At 37.3% G+C, this 15,954-nt stretch overlaps 1 protein-coding gene across 2 annotated transcripts in view; it reads left to right on the top strand.

Moving 5' to 3' along the window:
• Positions 1-299: 299 nt before the first annotated feature.
• galnt14 (UDP-N-acetyl-alpha-D-galactosamine:polypeptide N-acetylgalactosaminyltransferase 14 (GalNAc-T14)) overlaps positions 300-15,954 on the top strand; it is a 45,342-nt gene continuing 29,687 nt past the window's right edge. Inside the window, exons 1-2 of one of the 2 annotated variants that reach the window (XM_051875617.1) lie at positions 300-652; positions 7,347-7,516. In XM_051875617.1, the coding sequence (XP_051731577.1) occupies positions 518-652; positions 7,347-7,516 (305 nt within the window). In that variant the 5' untranslated portion in view covers positions 300-517. Of the gene's footprint in view, positions 653-2,730; positions 2,753-7,346; positions 7,517-15,954 lie in introns of those variants that run through there. The other variant, XM_051875618.1, reaches the window with a different exon arrangement.

Genomic DNA, 15,954 nt, shown 5'->3' on the forward strand with positions numbered 1-15,954 from the left:
TTCTTGCCATTCATGATTCCAAGATAAGGATTTAAAACAACAACAAACAAACATTTTTACAGAGATTTTATAGAGATTTTTCCATTACTAAAAATCGCGAATAATAAAATCCTGTGATATTTTCAGGCTTCCCATGGCAGTGGGACCCCTGCTTATTGTAAGCCTATTTCACAAATAACGGAGAGAAATTCAGAGTCAATATTAGAAGCTCACCAGGAACAGCCAGGTCCGTGAAAGCGCAGTTCCGCGGTAGGTGGTGCTAAACTCATTCACATTTTGTCGGTACCTCGGTGGGTACACGGGATGATTTTAATCGCCCTGGACAGCGTCCAGCGTCACTCAAAATCTCAGCAAGTCAGCGCGCTGCGCACGAGAGCAACAACCTCATTCCTGGATATTAGGCACTACGGGCAAGTGCGCGAGCGCTGCGCGCGGACACAATTCGCCTGTCGTTCACTGAGAGAGGAGCGCGCGAATGGTTTTCAAACTGAAATGAATCGTTAACGGACGTTTGAAAATGAAGAGGCTTTCTCGAAAGCTGACTTTAGCTCTCGCAGCGCTGTTTTGGATAGCCGCTTTACTCTATTTCATATTGCTGAATAGCCGGAAAATACTACCTGACCAAAGAAACGAGCAACCGAAAGTAAAAGAGGTGAGTGATACATACAGGTAACGTTACAACCTCAAAGATGAAATAGCTTGAATTGGTTGTTTTTTTGGTTTTTAAGATCTGTCAGTAACTCTTTAATTCCTTGTTTTTATATTTCTGAGAGAAAATATTGGTATAGGCGCGTCACTTTTATGATATCCGAGCTGATAATAAAGGACAAAACTGTCCAATATGTACCCTACAATCTTTTATATGGTTGGGTGTGTAAAATTCAGAAATCCTCTTTTGAACTTATTCTCAGCTAGGAGAAATTTAACCTACTTTTCCTTCGGGAGACGAAATAATATGCTTTTGCGATAACCTTTTGGCATTTTGTTTGTTGACAAATATAATTCTATAATAGCATTTTCCCCCTCATTTTTCTCTTTTCCTAATTCAAACATGAATTCCTATCAGTCAGAATGATGGACGCAAGAAAACAGCTTTAATATATAAGTGCATACATGAGGGGGCAGATATTCAGTCTAGATAACTGAGTGGAAAGTAAATATTTAAATAGTCTGTATGAAATGTTCGTAATTAAGGCTGTACATGAAGCAAGACTATTTGTACCCATGACATTTGCTCTAGAAACTGTTCAGCCACTTTCTGACTCCCCACAGGAAAGACAAACCATTAAACAGATCTTTGTACTGTCGATTGTTTCTAATAGACAGCAGTGAGCTTTCTTTCTTAAGTCTCTTGTCTTTCTCTTGATAAATAATAATCTCACATGTGGTTCCTCTATTCTGGAGTTTCAGAGGAGTCTCAAACGGTTTGCAAAAAAAGATACCAGTGTGCGATTGAACTCAAATTCTTCACAAAATCACATTTTGTGAACTATATTCCACCCACATTCATTTTATATCTCTATATTCTTACTGCATGTAAACAGCTGTCTGATTTGCATCTATTTTACTCATTTTAAGGCATTAAAGGAGAAACATCTGAGACAAAACTGATACTTAAAGAACTCTATTAAGTCTAAGAGCAAACTATGAGCAATTAAACATTCATTTGGTCCTGGATGTTTGAACTGTCATATACTTCTTTTTGTATATTTAATTCCCCACAAGACTAATTCAAGATTATGTTTCTTAAGATGAATGCTATATACTGTATAAAACAGTCAAATTGTATGTGTGTGAGATTAAATAGTAAATATGCAGTTGATAGTTCTCTTGTTCTGAAGACATATCACCAGGAGGCACCAATCAATAAATAATTCCACTATTTTGTTCAATGTGTCTATCCCGACTAAGATAGAAAGTAATGGGAACAGAAGGTCAAGGATATTCACAAACAGTATAAAGTGAGATGGTGCTCATATCTGTTGCATTAATAGAAAAACTCTAGTTGCTGTATTGTTGCGTAAATCTGCAGCAAAGTCTTGTACATCTTGTAAGTCAGTTTTTCATTGAAACAGCGGCTGGTATATGACAATAAAGTATCACTGAGGGTAATGGGGTATGAAACATGATATATGGTGCAATATATCACAACACTGAACAACACTCTATAGGAACGGAAATATGAAACAGTTAGCACGTGCTTCTTACATCTGTATGGAGACAATGATAGACTTTTTATGGTATAATGACTGGATTTATCTCAGAAAAAATTCTTAGCTGGTGAATGCTTGAATGCTTAGTGATGGGTTTGACTTTTTTATTCTCAGCTTTTAATCTTTTTTGTACGCCCTTGTGCGAGTATGTAAAACTAAAAATAAGTAAACAGTTAATGTGGCCTTGAAAACCACAGTGTGATAGATTTTGCAGACACTCCCCCCTTAAATACAACTAAGCGCTGGGAGAGAAATGACTACTTTAGTATTCTGTGTTGAACAACATGTTTCCATTTGCTGTTTGCTTCAATATCTATTTTCTGTAATAACCCTGACAGGGAAGGCCGAACCTGCAATAGCTGTTATTGGCGAGGAGGAATATGAAATACTGGGTTGGCACAGTGGCTGTTGAGGTGAATGCGGTGTGTGTCACGGTGGCCAGTGTGTTCAAACCATTCATCAAATGGTGGTGACATCTCACTCAGATTCGATGGGAAGATACTCCCCCATCAGCAGAGTGATGCATTATCTTCATAATGGTAAGGGAGGACTGAGATATCACCCATGACATCTGCTATTACCATGATTCATGGCAGATATGTCCCACAATACAGATTACACAAGCAGACAGTGTTGTTGTGTCGTGTATTCACGGTGGCTTCGTGTCACTGGTGTTAGACCGGACAGATGGAGTTTGATGGACTCATCATTTGCTTGCACATGAATTCTGACAGAACATCGGAATGAATCATTTTAATGCAATTCCGCAGACCAGTTTTACAGTCATGCATGACTTCTGTACCTGCTGAGAGTGTGCTGGGGTCCTTAAAAAGGAGCAGGATTTCAAAAGAAGCCTTATGGAAGTTCAGTTGTGTGGTTTTGTGCTTTGCAAGAGGGCAGAGGCTTTGGTGGTGTAGAACGCTCTATAAAAAGGACCCACACAACCACACATACAGAGTACAGACGACAGGACAGGGAGGATCCAATTACCACTTCCTCAGTCTGTCCTCCTCCTCTCATTAGAAGGCTGAGCTCTGTGGGAGCTGGGGGAACACTGAGCCCCAATCGTGGCACAGCTCAAATGCCCTGATCAGTGACTGTGGAGCATCAAGGAGCTAATGATTTCAGCGGGGAGCGTGGGGGTGGGTGCACGAACGCTGCCTTTTGAAGGCGAATAAAATTGTTAAGCAGATAGGAAATTTGACACATTGATTCAGAACCTGTCATCTTTTTTTCATGTGCTAATTAAATTCTGTTTCTATTACTGAGTATGCTTAATCATTAAAAGAGTTCATTTTGCAGTGAGTCATTGTGCCCTAATCCTAAAGTGTCTAGAATAACAACAGCGTTACATTTTTACTTGCGCTCGCACCTTTTGTCATTTAAACTTTAGCTCAGCCTGTAGGCTTGACATGTCGCTTCAAAGTTTCTAGGCCTGTTTTAGACAAACTTAGAATGAATAAATTGCCTGTGGTAATGTGGGTAATAAAAACTAGGGCTGGGTTAACAATATCTATTTCTTGATTTTAATCGATTCTCATTTTGATGAACTGATATTGATTCTTAAAGGGTTAGTTCACCCAAAAATGACATTTTTGTCATTAATTACTCACCCTCATGTTGTTACAAACCCGTAAGACCTTCGTTCATCTTCAGAACACAAATTAAGATATTTTTGATGAAATCCGAGAGGTTTTTTTTTTTTAATCTCCCATAGAAAGCAACCAGTGTTGGGGAAAGTTACTTTTAAAAGTAATGCATTACAATATTGCGTTACTCCCTACTTAGTTACTTTTTATGAAAAGTAATGCATTACATTTTTGCGTTACTTTTTCTCATCTGGGCTGCTTGCTTGTTTGTTTTTTAATAACAAAAAAAGTTATATTTTTGGCGAATGTTAAGGTCTTTTCACACCAAAAGTGAAAAATAATAAGCCTCAGGCTGAATGAAGTGCATATTTACGCCTGTACAGTAGAGGGCGCAGCTCAAACAAACCTTTCAGCTTTGCTGTCATTCTGGATTAAAGAAGAATAGGATACAGGAGAAGGAAGTTCAACACTCTTATTTCAAAATCTAATCTAAAGTAATATTTGCTTATTAGTATGGCTGATTTAGATGATTGAAGGTCAGCAGCAAAGACATTGGTTAATAAAGTGAGATTAAATACATAAAGTATATTTGTGTAATTTAATATGCAAGGAATAATTGACGACGGGTCATTGGATTCTTAGAAAATAATGCACACCCCAGGTGGTAATGCCCGTGTGCATTATTTTCTAAGAACTCAATGGCCCGGAGTCAATTATTCCGTTTATACTACGGTTACCACACCCCAAGACACTGTTCCGATGGTGTATTTCAAGACATTTGTCAGTTTTTTTTTGTCCTTAAAACACTGTTGTGTGTGGGACTAATTTCTTACATCCCAAGCCTTCGTTGCTAATTTCAAAACGTCATTTCAGAACTAGTAACGGTGAGCCTTGATAGCAGAATAATACTGTTGATACAGTTATTAACGCAGTTATTAATGCAGAGAGAGAGAGAGCATATGTGAATTTGCCTACCTGAGTGTCTGTGCCTCTCTCACGGCAGCACTGTCTCTACTAATAGTGAAACGAAACTATAAGTTTATCTACCTCAAGAATCGCACAGTTATTACCTCGCTGGTGAGTCATTTTACTGATTAATTCGTCAAAGCAGCGCTGACAAAACGTTTCTGTGCGAGTGTGTGTACGTTATACAGTACGTGTGTATGTTTGAAAGAGAGAGCGAGCGCACAAGAGAGTATGCGCTTTCAGGACACAATAAAACATATTTTGTGGCAAAAACCATGACAATAATTTGTCGTTTTCATCCTATAGTTTGCTATATTTATTTGCTTGGTCGGTGTCATTGTGGGTTTTGTGTCTTTTGCTGTTATAGGCAGCAAGGACCTTTTGAAATAACTGAAATCATTTGGCGAAGTGATATGGAACTGCAATGCGGCCAAGACCTGCCTACAACTACTTTAGCCGTGCGTTTCCCTGAAAATAATTGCTCAATTTAGAACGTTGATCAACCAATCAGATTCAGCATTCAACAGCCCCGTAGTATAAAGTTAATTATTACATGTTTGCATAAAATTCTTAGTTTGAATTTCACTGTTTTTATTCATTTTGAGGAACACTGAATGTTTCCGTGCAAGCGAGTTGAGTAAATGCATGTTCACATTTAGTCTAGAACTACAATAACCATCATGTTCACACAGCGCACACAATGCCTTTGCACTTTATTTCTCTCAACATGGGGACAGGAGAGCTGTCCGTCAATAAATGTGAAAAAGTAACTTAGATATTTTGTTGTAAATTAAAAAAAGTAATGTGTTACTTGAAAAAGTAATCTGATTACGTAACTCAAGTTACTTGTAATGCATTACCCACAACGCTGAAAGCAATGAAATTACCACATTCAAGGTCCAGAAAAGTAGTAAAGACATTGTTAAAATAGTCAACGTGACTACAGTGGTTTAACCTTAATGTTATGAAGCAACGAGAATACTTTTTGTGCTCAAAAACAAAACAAAAATAGCGACTTTATTTAACAATTTCCTAATGAATATGTCACATTCCTAATGAGAACATTTACATTTCATTTGTATTATCAGAATGTGTGTCTCTGCATTTTAATATCAACCTGACTTTAAGACAGACAGAAACCATCAGTTTTGAAAAAAATCACCAATATTATCTGATAACAATATAAATGGGAAACTGAATTGGTGAGCTGAATTAAAAGCCCAGCCATTATCATGCTAAACAGTCTAAAGAAATAGACATGTGCAATTACCCACCTCTATTACTGGCTGTAAAGATGCTGTTGTGGCTGTTGTAAAGCAGCGGGCCATGACATTCTGACTACACACGCAATACTTTGAAAAGGCATGTGAGCTCAGTGGTAAATTCTAAACTCACTGTGTTTACAATGCCCTGAAGTCCACTTAGTCCAGAAGTAAAATTTAATAGCTCAATATTAATGTTGTTTTATTGCAAAAAAAAAAGTGACTATAACATTTCTTGATATTATTCCAAGTGAGAACTGGTTTGATGACTTTCAGGAATTTTTATTTTTTGGGTACTTTTTTGGGTATTTTTCTAATTATATTTGTTTTATTCTCTACATGTCTGTACACAAGCTTCACTAAGGCTTAAATTTTGAGAAAACCCATGCTTTAAAAAAATAATTCTCTGGACCCCCTTAGTCCTAATTAGCAATACCTCTGAAACTGCACCTGTCATGAGCATGGGTTATTGATTTATGATGTGTGTTTTCATAGTAACAACCCTCTCTATTGTTTTAAGCAGAATCTCTACACAAATATGAATGCTAGTAGCAATTATTTCCATGGAGGGCAGTAGCTGCATTTGGAAATGCAGGAGAGAAGGAAGCATCATCATCAGTCAGCATTCATACAGGCGTCTGGGGAGAAACTAGCAACCTGCTGGCACGGGTAATCACCAGCCCCAACCATAACCAACAGCCTCCAGCCCCCTTAATGGTCTAACATCAGCAAAAAAGCTCAAGGAAATAATAAGTGGGAAAACATGGAAACTCTCAAGCTGCTGTCGGTGCAGAATGTGGAGGTTTATTAAATTATGATTGATATGGCCTTATGGATTCCAAGACGTAGTGTGTTCAACCCTTAAAATTTGTGACTACAGCTTTCCGTGTGCTTTATATTTCAAGGGGTTTGGTGTGATTGTGCTGCAGAATGCTGAAATATTAATGACTTTCTTATGATAATTGGGAATATTGCCTACAGCCGTCAGCCATTTTATTTACTTTCCCCACTTTTAAAAGGTTTACTGAATGTTTCTTTTCACCAAATGAACATGCTCATTTTAGAGTCTTGGATTTTGCAGTGGTTTTTTATTTATTTATTTATTTATTTATTTATTTATTTGTTTGTTGCCGATTTTAGATTTGAAATTCAAAGATGCTAGGCTTTTTGTTTGGTCAGACCTGTAGGGTTAACTTATGCAACCTGAAGTGTCTTTGACTTCCAGTATTTCTTTTGAACAAGACAACAGACAGTGAAAAATGAATAGACTAAATGATTACAATATATCTGACTGCTGTGTTTCCATTACGTTGTAGATTTCAGATGCTGAGTGGGATGACCTGCTGGAAGAGTTTGAAGAGAAAAGCTACCTCAATGCTCACAAATGGAAGCAGGGCCAAGACCCCTACAGTCTGTATGCCTTCAATCAAAGAGAGAGTGAGAGAATCCCCAGCAACAGAGCACTTAGAGACACCCGACATTACAGGTAAGCCTTGTGTGTGTGTATGTGTGTGTGTGTGTGTGTGTGTGTGATCTATATATAATATCCACACGGTTCATATTAAATTAATGAAGGTGCTTCTGTGAGTTCTTGAAAACTTTTAGAAACTGATGAAAGGTTCATCAAAGTGGTTCATGGCTGGGTAGTGAGAAGTTCTCAGGTTCTATAAGGTCAGTATGCTATACTAGATGCATTTACACTACAGTTCAAAAGTTTGGGGTCGGTAAGATTTTTAATATTTTTGAAGTAAGTCTTGCTTAGTTGATCATGACTATTAATATTATTACAGTTTAAAATAACTGTTCTCTGTGTTGATGTATTGTAAAATAGGCCTATATTTTATTCCTGTTAAGGCAAAACTGAATCTTACTTCAGTCTTTAGTGTTACATGAACCTTCAGAAATCATTCTAATATGCTGATTTGGTTCTCAAGAAACGTTTCTTATTATTATCAGTGTTGAAAGCAGTTGTGCTACATAAATTTTACGTTGCTGACCCATCAGCCTATGGTTCTAATTCAGTGATTGCACAGACAAAATTTGTGTAGTGCACTTATGCCACAACCACATTTTTCTTCACCCTCTGCCATACGCAGTGCCCAACAAATGTATAATAGAAACAAAAAAGAGATGGATCTGTGCTGATTCAGGTACAATTAATTAGATTGTTAACATGCTTTCACTTGCCCTGGTAATTGTATATGAGCTTCTTAATGAGACAGCTGACTGTGATATTTGGCAGCTCTTGGTGGCAACATGACCTCATGGTATTTGTAGCTCATGAAATGAGACCGCTCCTGGACACAGTAGATTTTCACTCTCTGCAGCGCTGTGGGAGGTCACTCACTCATTAGTGCATGTCACTTCTGTCAGGCAGAGTGCCATATTTCATTTTTCAGCTATTTCTGGTTTCTTTTACTCTGTTTATACCTGGTATTAACATCCATCTTGGGTAACCAGATCGCAAGTGATCAGCTGTGACAGATTTTCGTATGTTTGCACCTCATGTTACCACTTGTGATCCTATTCATCGAGGGAAAGTGTCGTGTTGAAAAAAAAAAAGCCAACACACTGTTGCTTTGCTTCCAAATATACTTGAATTTTTAAGCTCACTGCAAATGTTACGCTTACAGGGATTCCCAAGGATTTGCATGTATTGAATTGGCTTTTCCAAGTTATTTTCTTTTAAAGCTACACTTAAAGGGTTAGTTCACCCAAAAATGAAAATTCTGTCATTAATTACTCACCCTCATGTCGTTCCAAACCCATAAGACCTTCGTTCATCTTTGGAACACAAATTAAGATATTTTTGATTAAATCCGAGAGCTCTCTGACTCCTCCATAGACCGCTATTTAAATACCAATTTCAAGTCCCAGAAAGGTACTAAAGACATGGTTAAAATAGTCCATGTAACTACAGTGGTTCAACCTTAATTTTACCTTTCTGGGCCTTGAAAGTGGTAATTAAATTGCTGTCTATATTTTAATTTGTGTTCTGAAGATGAATGAAGGTCTTACAGGTTTGGAACGACATGAGGGTGAGTGATGACAGAATTTTCATTTTTGGGTGAACTAACCCTTTAACAAACTAGTTTAAAACTCTTTGTTTTATTGCAGTGGATGATTGATAGACGGGTAAGCACTCTTTCACTGCTGTCCCTGACACATAATCATTTACACTACAAATGTGATATGGTCACATGCGTTTCTGACTACCTCTAATGTGTATGAGTGTTCAGCGCTGTCCACATGTGATCATATGTATAATCCAGGTCTAAACAGGGTCAGAGTCTTGTGTAAACAACTGAAGAATCTTTTATTTGCATTCCTTGAATAAACAAGAACTTTGATCATAACATTCTCAACATCATGGCTTATGTTCAGAAAATAGGAAAATAAGGAGTCATTTATTTTTATAAAGTTTTTTAGTAACTAGTTTAAGCCCAGATAAAATCTGTAGATATTTTTTGCCTTTCTCCAAAATAAATGCAAGTTCTTAGTTTTAATCACTTACTCTGTTTTTATTAGATTAAACATAATATGCATATTAATTCTATTATATATTTCAATATTTATTATTATTACAACTTTATTAATTTATTATTTCTTTATGTATTAGCAGACTAGGCTTAATATAGATTACAGTTAAGTTACAGCTTGTAACAGTAACAAATAACTAAAATAACTTCATTGGTGTTTAGAAAAATGGACAAACCCTGCAGTGATTGGGTTGTTTTAACCCAGCGGTTTGGTAAAAATTTCCAACATACTTTAGGTTCATTTTAAGCAAGTAATACAGTAATTTTTAAACAATAGTTGAGCTAAATAAAACTACCCAGCAGGTTGGGCAAACATTTAACCCAACGGCTGGGTTAAAACAACCCAGTTGCTGGGTTTGTCCATTTTCAACCCAACTTGGGTTGTTTTAACCCAGTGTACGCAGAGTTTTCTGAGAATTGCAGACATATTTCATAACGCAGGCCACAAACCCACTGTTTTGTCAACAGAGAAAATTATTGATGAATGTGCCTTGTCAACTAAAAGCTAACCATGGGTTATTTTCAGTTGCACAGTCTCCAAAATATGCAGGTATATGTCAGGTTTATGAGAAATCATCTAGAGAGCTGTTGGGGCCTCTATAGCGGTGCAGTATAATTCTCTATAAAATAATTCATGCAGGGGCAGGGAGACAGTAGAGAGAATCTCCGATAAAAGGTGAGGAGGCGGCTCATTATGCAGACCCTGTGCTTTAATGCTATACTCTCTCTCTCTCTTTCCCGGTGTCGACTATTTTCTATGTAGCCCTTGTTTCTTCCTTCCTCTTACATGACTCAAATGCCTTTGTAATTACAGTAGGAACACCACACTCATTGTTCATGCCGTTGTTGACCAGTAGCACAATATTGAAATTTCCAGGGAAATGCAATCAAAGTGCCAACGCTACCTCTTAATTAACTTAAGCTGAAATTGGACAAACAAAGGATAATTCTACCGTTCCAGCAGGAGCCACTGTTTGATTGTGGCTTTGGACGTCAGTATAGATGCAAGGTTTTTGTGTTAGTGTTGTGTTGACTATATTTAGTCAATAAATATAACCTTGCTGGTGCTGGATTTATATGTTCTCTTTTAACAAGCTTCTGTTGAATCTTGGTGCATTTTCTCCTACTGCATGATCAGATTAGAGTACATTAAGCAACCTAACATGGGTCATGCATTCGCACTGAACATTTGCTCTCAGTATACACATTCCTTCAGGTGTCTTCAGGCAAGCTTAGTCCCTGAACTGGCCGAGCATTCAATCAAATGCAGAATGAAACTTTGACAGCCATCTGTGGCAAGACCCTGGTCCTTTCACTTAGCCTGGTGCCTGAACCTCATTTTGCTTCAGAGAAAAGAGCCACCACCAGAGGAAATTAGCATGAACCTCAATTCAGAAGGACTTCCATTCCTCAAGGGCTAATAACAGATAAGCTCAGGCGCCAGGAGCTTTGCAAATGTTGTTCATTAAAGCTGCCATTTATTCAATTCAAAAGAGGCTTCAGAGTCACCGTGATGAAACACCAGGGAGGGGGTGGAATATAACCATGGCAAAGATGGCCTGTAGTTTTTAAGATTACTAAAACACTGCAGTCTGACTTGATGAATCTCATTGAAAGATTCTGTAAAGGACACTTACATTTTTAATGTTTACTTGGCATCTTCTTCCAGAAAGCAGGATATTATCAGGATTTCCAATTTATACAACAGTTCGTTTCGGGCCTTAAATCCTCAAATAGAGTGCTGGTAACAGTCCAACAGCACTGGAACTTAAGCCATGTTCAGAATGTCTGTCCAAATCTAATTTTTCTGCATATCCGATTGGAATCTGGATTGTATTTAGCAAGTGTAAACGGCAAAAAAATCACATGAAATTTGATTTTTACAAATCCATTTCAAGTTACATTCATATGGGGTTTGAAATCCTATTCAAATCTCATTTCTCGGACTTCATTTTGGTCCGACCACTCTGATTGTATTTCATGTAGCTTTTCTGCCTACATGTGCACTTTCTCACGACTCGCGTCACGTAATATGTAAACACGTCAGACGTCATTGCAGAAACAAGGTTGCATTGTGTTATTGTCAATATGCAGGTCATGCAGAAAATTATAATACAATGGAGACATCTCTGTGGTCCAGTGATGAGGTGTCTTCGCTTCTTTCACTGTGCAGCAGAGAGGGCAGCACGGAGTAAAGCCGCTCATGCCAGCCTCCATTCTTTCGCAGACCCCTTCATGTTGTGTTTGGTGTAGTCCTACCAACTTAACATCATTGCCATGGAAACCAACACAGATATTCCGGAAAACAAAAGAGAGCCATGGGACACATAAATCAGATCTGAACAGTTGCCATACACAGTGTGAACAGTCAATCATTTCGATCACAGACCTGCCAACGTTGGAAAGTTTTTTTTGAGTACCAGTGTCGGGACAGGACACAGGGTTTTGGGGGGGTCATATATTTTTGCATATTTTTGAGAATGCAATACACACAAACACACACACACCTATCTTCGTAAATCTAATTTTGACTGTTAAAGTTTTTTTAATTTGACCCAATTCAAAAATGTCACTACACCTGCTCAAAATCATTTTGTTAATTCATGATTAATATTGCATTACATAATTTGTGCTTATACAAACTGGCAACCAAGTGAATCGCATTCAACTATTTAATATGAACTAAAATTATTTTTTTGTTTGCAATTTCAAGTAGGCTATATTTACATACTACGACTAACCTGACAGTCCTTTATACGGGTTTTGTCATGAAAACTAGTCTAAAATTAAGAAACCCTTAGAAAACAGTAAAAACACTGAGTTTACATGTGATTCATTTAAAATACTTAATTTATTATTCCAATATCCAAATATGATACTAAATCCCACAGAAAAAAGGGTTTCTATTTGTAATGTGCTGTCTTTGAATTTGATCATTGCACATTATAAACAAGACAAACATTTGCTGAATAAACATTAGCCAATACAAACATATTTATAGAAAACAGTTGACAATGAATAGACAGGACCAATAAGAGCAAAACGAATCGATTACTCAAGAATATCAAGTAGAAGTTAGTCCGACATATACTGTAACGAGGGGTTGTGTTAACTAAGCGTCCGTCATTTAACGAATCTTAAAAACACGGAAGGATAATTCAAAATGCGTTCTGACAGAAAAATAACACCAGCAAGAACAAATTTTAAACCTAGCACGTCAATTTTCCAATCGGATACACAAATAATCAGATTTGGACTGACTGTGAACAAGGCCTTCTTGATTTTTCAGTGATTCTTTCTGCTGATTACATGCTGGTCTTTATAAGTGAGTAACTGAATCATTAATTCAGTTGATTTGTTAAAATCACTGAATCTTTCAATTCTGAATCAAGTGACTGTCTTTGTGATTTATTGAATAATTTATTTAACCAATTCATTCAAAACCTTATATCTTTCAGGAATAAAACAAGTGACTTTCTGAGTGAGTCATTGAGTGAGATGAATACATTTGAATATATGACTGTCTACATTTCGTAAACCTGTCACAATATAATAAAGACAAAAATGGTTTCATTGTAAAACAAAGCAATTCTGGTTCCATTTTAACACCATAAGTGCATCCCAGTGGGGAAAAAAATGAATAATACAAAATTTATGATATGACCCATTTAAACTTCAGATTTTGTCTATGGTCATTCTAATGGTCATTGTTAGATGTCCACATTTGGCAGACAGACACTTATTGTTGTAAATCTACCTTCATTTCTTGATGAATGCAGTCAGGGACTGGACCCTTTTATAGCCATTTATGAGTGAAATGTTACTGTAATTCAGTTTTATTGTGAGTTATGGCTGCTGTATAATGACATTCAAATAGCCTACATGGCAATGGTGAAACTATGAATTTGTAAATCAATACAGTGTTAGCAACTGCAATCGATAGATCTCTGCAATGATAGGAAACCATTATGCTGAGCACCCTAGACATTTTTAACATTGCAAGGACACTGTCATGAAAAAGTAAATAGATGTAATTTATTCAGGTGTATCTCTGTTGAAAAGGATCAGCACTTGACCAACACTTGACCAGCTAAGAACCAGCTTAAACCAGCTCAAACCAGCTGCCATGTTTCAAAACATACCTAACCAGCATATGCTGTTTTTTTTTTTGTTTTCATATAACATATATCACATATGTGTGTGAAAATTTACTCACACTTGATAGAACACTGAAATTCATGTATTTCCTAACTGATATTTATAATGAAACAGCTGCAGTGTTTATTTTCTGCCTTCCAGGAACATAATTGACAATATTTCTTTGATGCTTTCATGACTTGCGTTTTAGGCTTCATATTAGAGAAGTGTAATTTATTTTCCTCTAATTAGAGTCAACCACTCTGTATCCGCTCCCACTGCTCAATAATGATGGGCATGTGGCAGGCCTGAGAGAATGTGCCTCAGATCATCAGCAGTAGCCAATCAGACGTCAAGGACAGTGTCCTCACACCAGCATCCTTCCAAATCAAGCACAGGCTCTTTAAAAACTGGTGATCTCATGCCCATTACTTGAAGAACCATGATACAGTATCTTCTCTTGCTTCCTGTTAGGTCTCCACTGCTTTATCTATAAAATTTACAAAACTGCTTCTTTTTGGAGGTCTTTGGATATTTTGGGACTGTTTATTTCTCACTGTAGCTCAAGCTTAACTAGATAAAAAAGTTCGTCGAGACAAACTTTAAGTTGGCTTGAAAAAGTCGGTCCAGAAAGTTTAAAGTAGTTTATAAAGTTTAAAGTTTGAAAGTTTTCAGTTTGAAAGTTTAGTTTTAGTTTAGTAGTTTTGAGATAGATAGATAGAGTCAGGGTAATCAAGGTGGTTGCTAGGTTGTTGCTATGCGGTTGCTAGGGTACTCGAGGTGGTTGCTAAGGTGTTGCTATGCAGTTGCTAGGGTACTCAAGGTAGTTACTAAGGTGTTGCTATGCGGTTGCTAGGGTACTCGGGGTGGTTGCTAAGGTGTTGCTATGCGGTTGCTAGGGTACTCAGGGTGGTTGCTAAGGTGTTGCTATGCGGTTGCTAAGGTGTTCTGGGTGGTTGCTAGGTTGTTGCTATGCGGTTGCTAGGGTACTCAGTGTGGTTGCTAAGGTGTTGCTATACGGTTGCTAGGGTACTCGGGGTGGTTGCTAAGGTGTTGCTATGCGGTTGCTAGGGTACTCGGGGTGGTTGCTAGGGTGTTGCTATGCGGTTGCTAGGGTACTTGGTGTGGTTGCTAAGGTGTTGCTATGCGTTTGCTAGGGTACTCTGGGTGGTTGCTAAGGTGTTGCTATGCGGTTGCTAGGGTACTTGGGGTGGTTGCTAAGGTGGTGCTATGTGGTTGCTAAGGTATCCTGGGTCCTTGCCAGGGTGGTCCTATGTGGTTGCTAAGGTACTCGGGCTAGTTACTAGGATGTTGCCAGATTGATTTGTGTGGTTGCCATGGTGTTCTGGTTGGCTGCTATGCGGTTGCTAGGTTGTTCTGGGTGGTTGCTATGAGATAGATAGATAGATAGAGTTTGATAGATAGATAGATAGATAGAGTTTGATAGATAGATAGATAGATTTAGATAGACAGAAACAGATATAGATAGAAAGATATAGATAGATAGATTTAGATAGATAGATTTAGATAGAAAGATAGATAGAAAGATAGTTAAATAGATAGATAGATAGATAGATGAGAAGTGATAGATGAGAAGAGAGAGATGAGAAGTGATAGATAGATACATAGATAGATAGATGAGAAGTGATAGATGAGAAGAGAGATAGGTGAGTGATAGATAGATGACAGATAGATAGATAGATAGATGAGTTTATGAGTTTGAATGAGTTTAAAAATTAAAGTTTAGTCAAGTCAAGTCACCTTTATTTATATAGCGCTTTTTACAATGTAGATTGTGTCAAATTTTAATTATAATTTTAAATTCAAACTCATAAACTCATCTATCATCTATCTATCACTTCTCATCTATCTGTTCTCTATCTATCTATCTAAACTCATTGACTAAACTTCAGGGAGGGACACACACAGGGTGTGGTCCTGAACATGCTGTAGCTGTGACCAACTATAGACTGATCACCAAAGCTAATCTAACTGTTAGTCACTAGTGCTATTGACTATTCCCAATACCAGGTCATTCTGCTGTTTTAATCACTTCTTTAAATCTTTTTATTGATTTTAATCATAATAGCAGTCAGCTATTCGTTTTTACTAGTATTATTTCTTTCATCGACTTGATTTATTCATATTACAAATCAACAAATGTGTACAAATCAGTCATTTCTTTCTTTTTATTCAGACGTGGCATTGCTGCTTTGAGTGTCTATGTAAGTAACCCTTTAAACTCAAT

This window comes from Ctenopharyngodon idella, chromosome 20 (assembly GCF_019924925.1).
Source record: "Ctenopharyngodon idella isolate HZGC_01 chromosome 20, HZGC01, whole genome shotgun sequence".
NCBI classification, from domain to species: domain Eukaryota; kingdom Metazoa; phylum Chordata; class Actinopteri; order Cypriniformes; family Xenocyprididae; genus Ctenopharyngodon; species Ctenopharyngodon idella.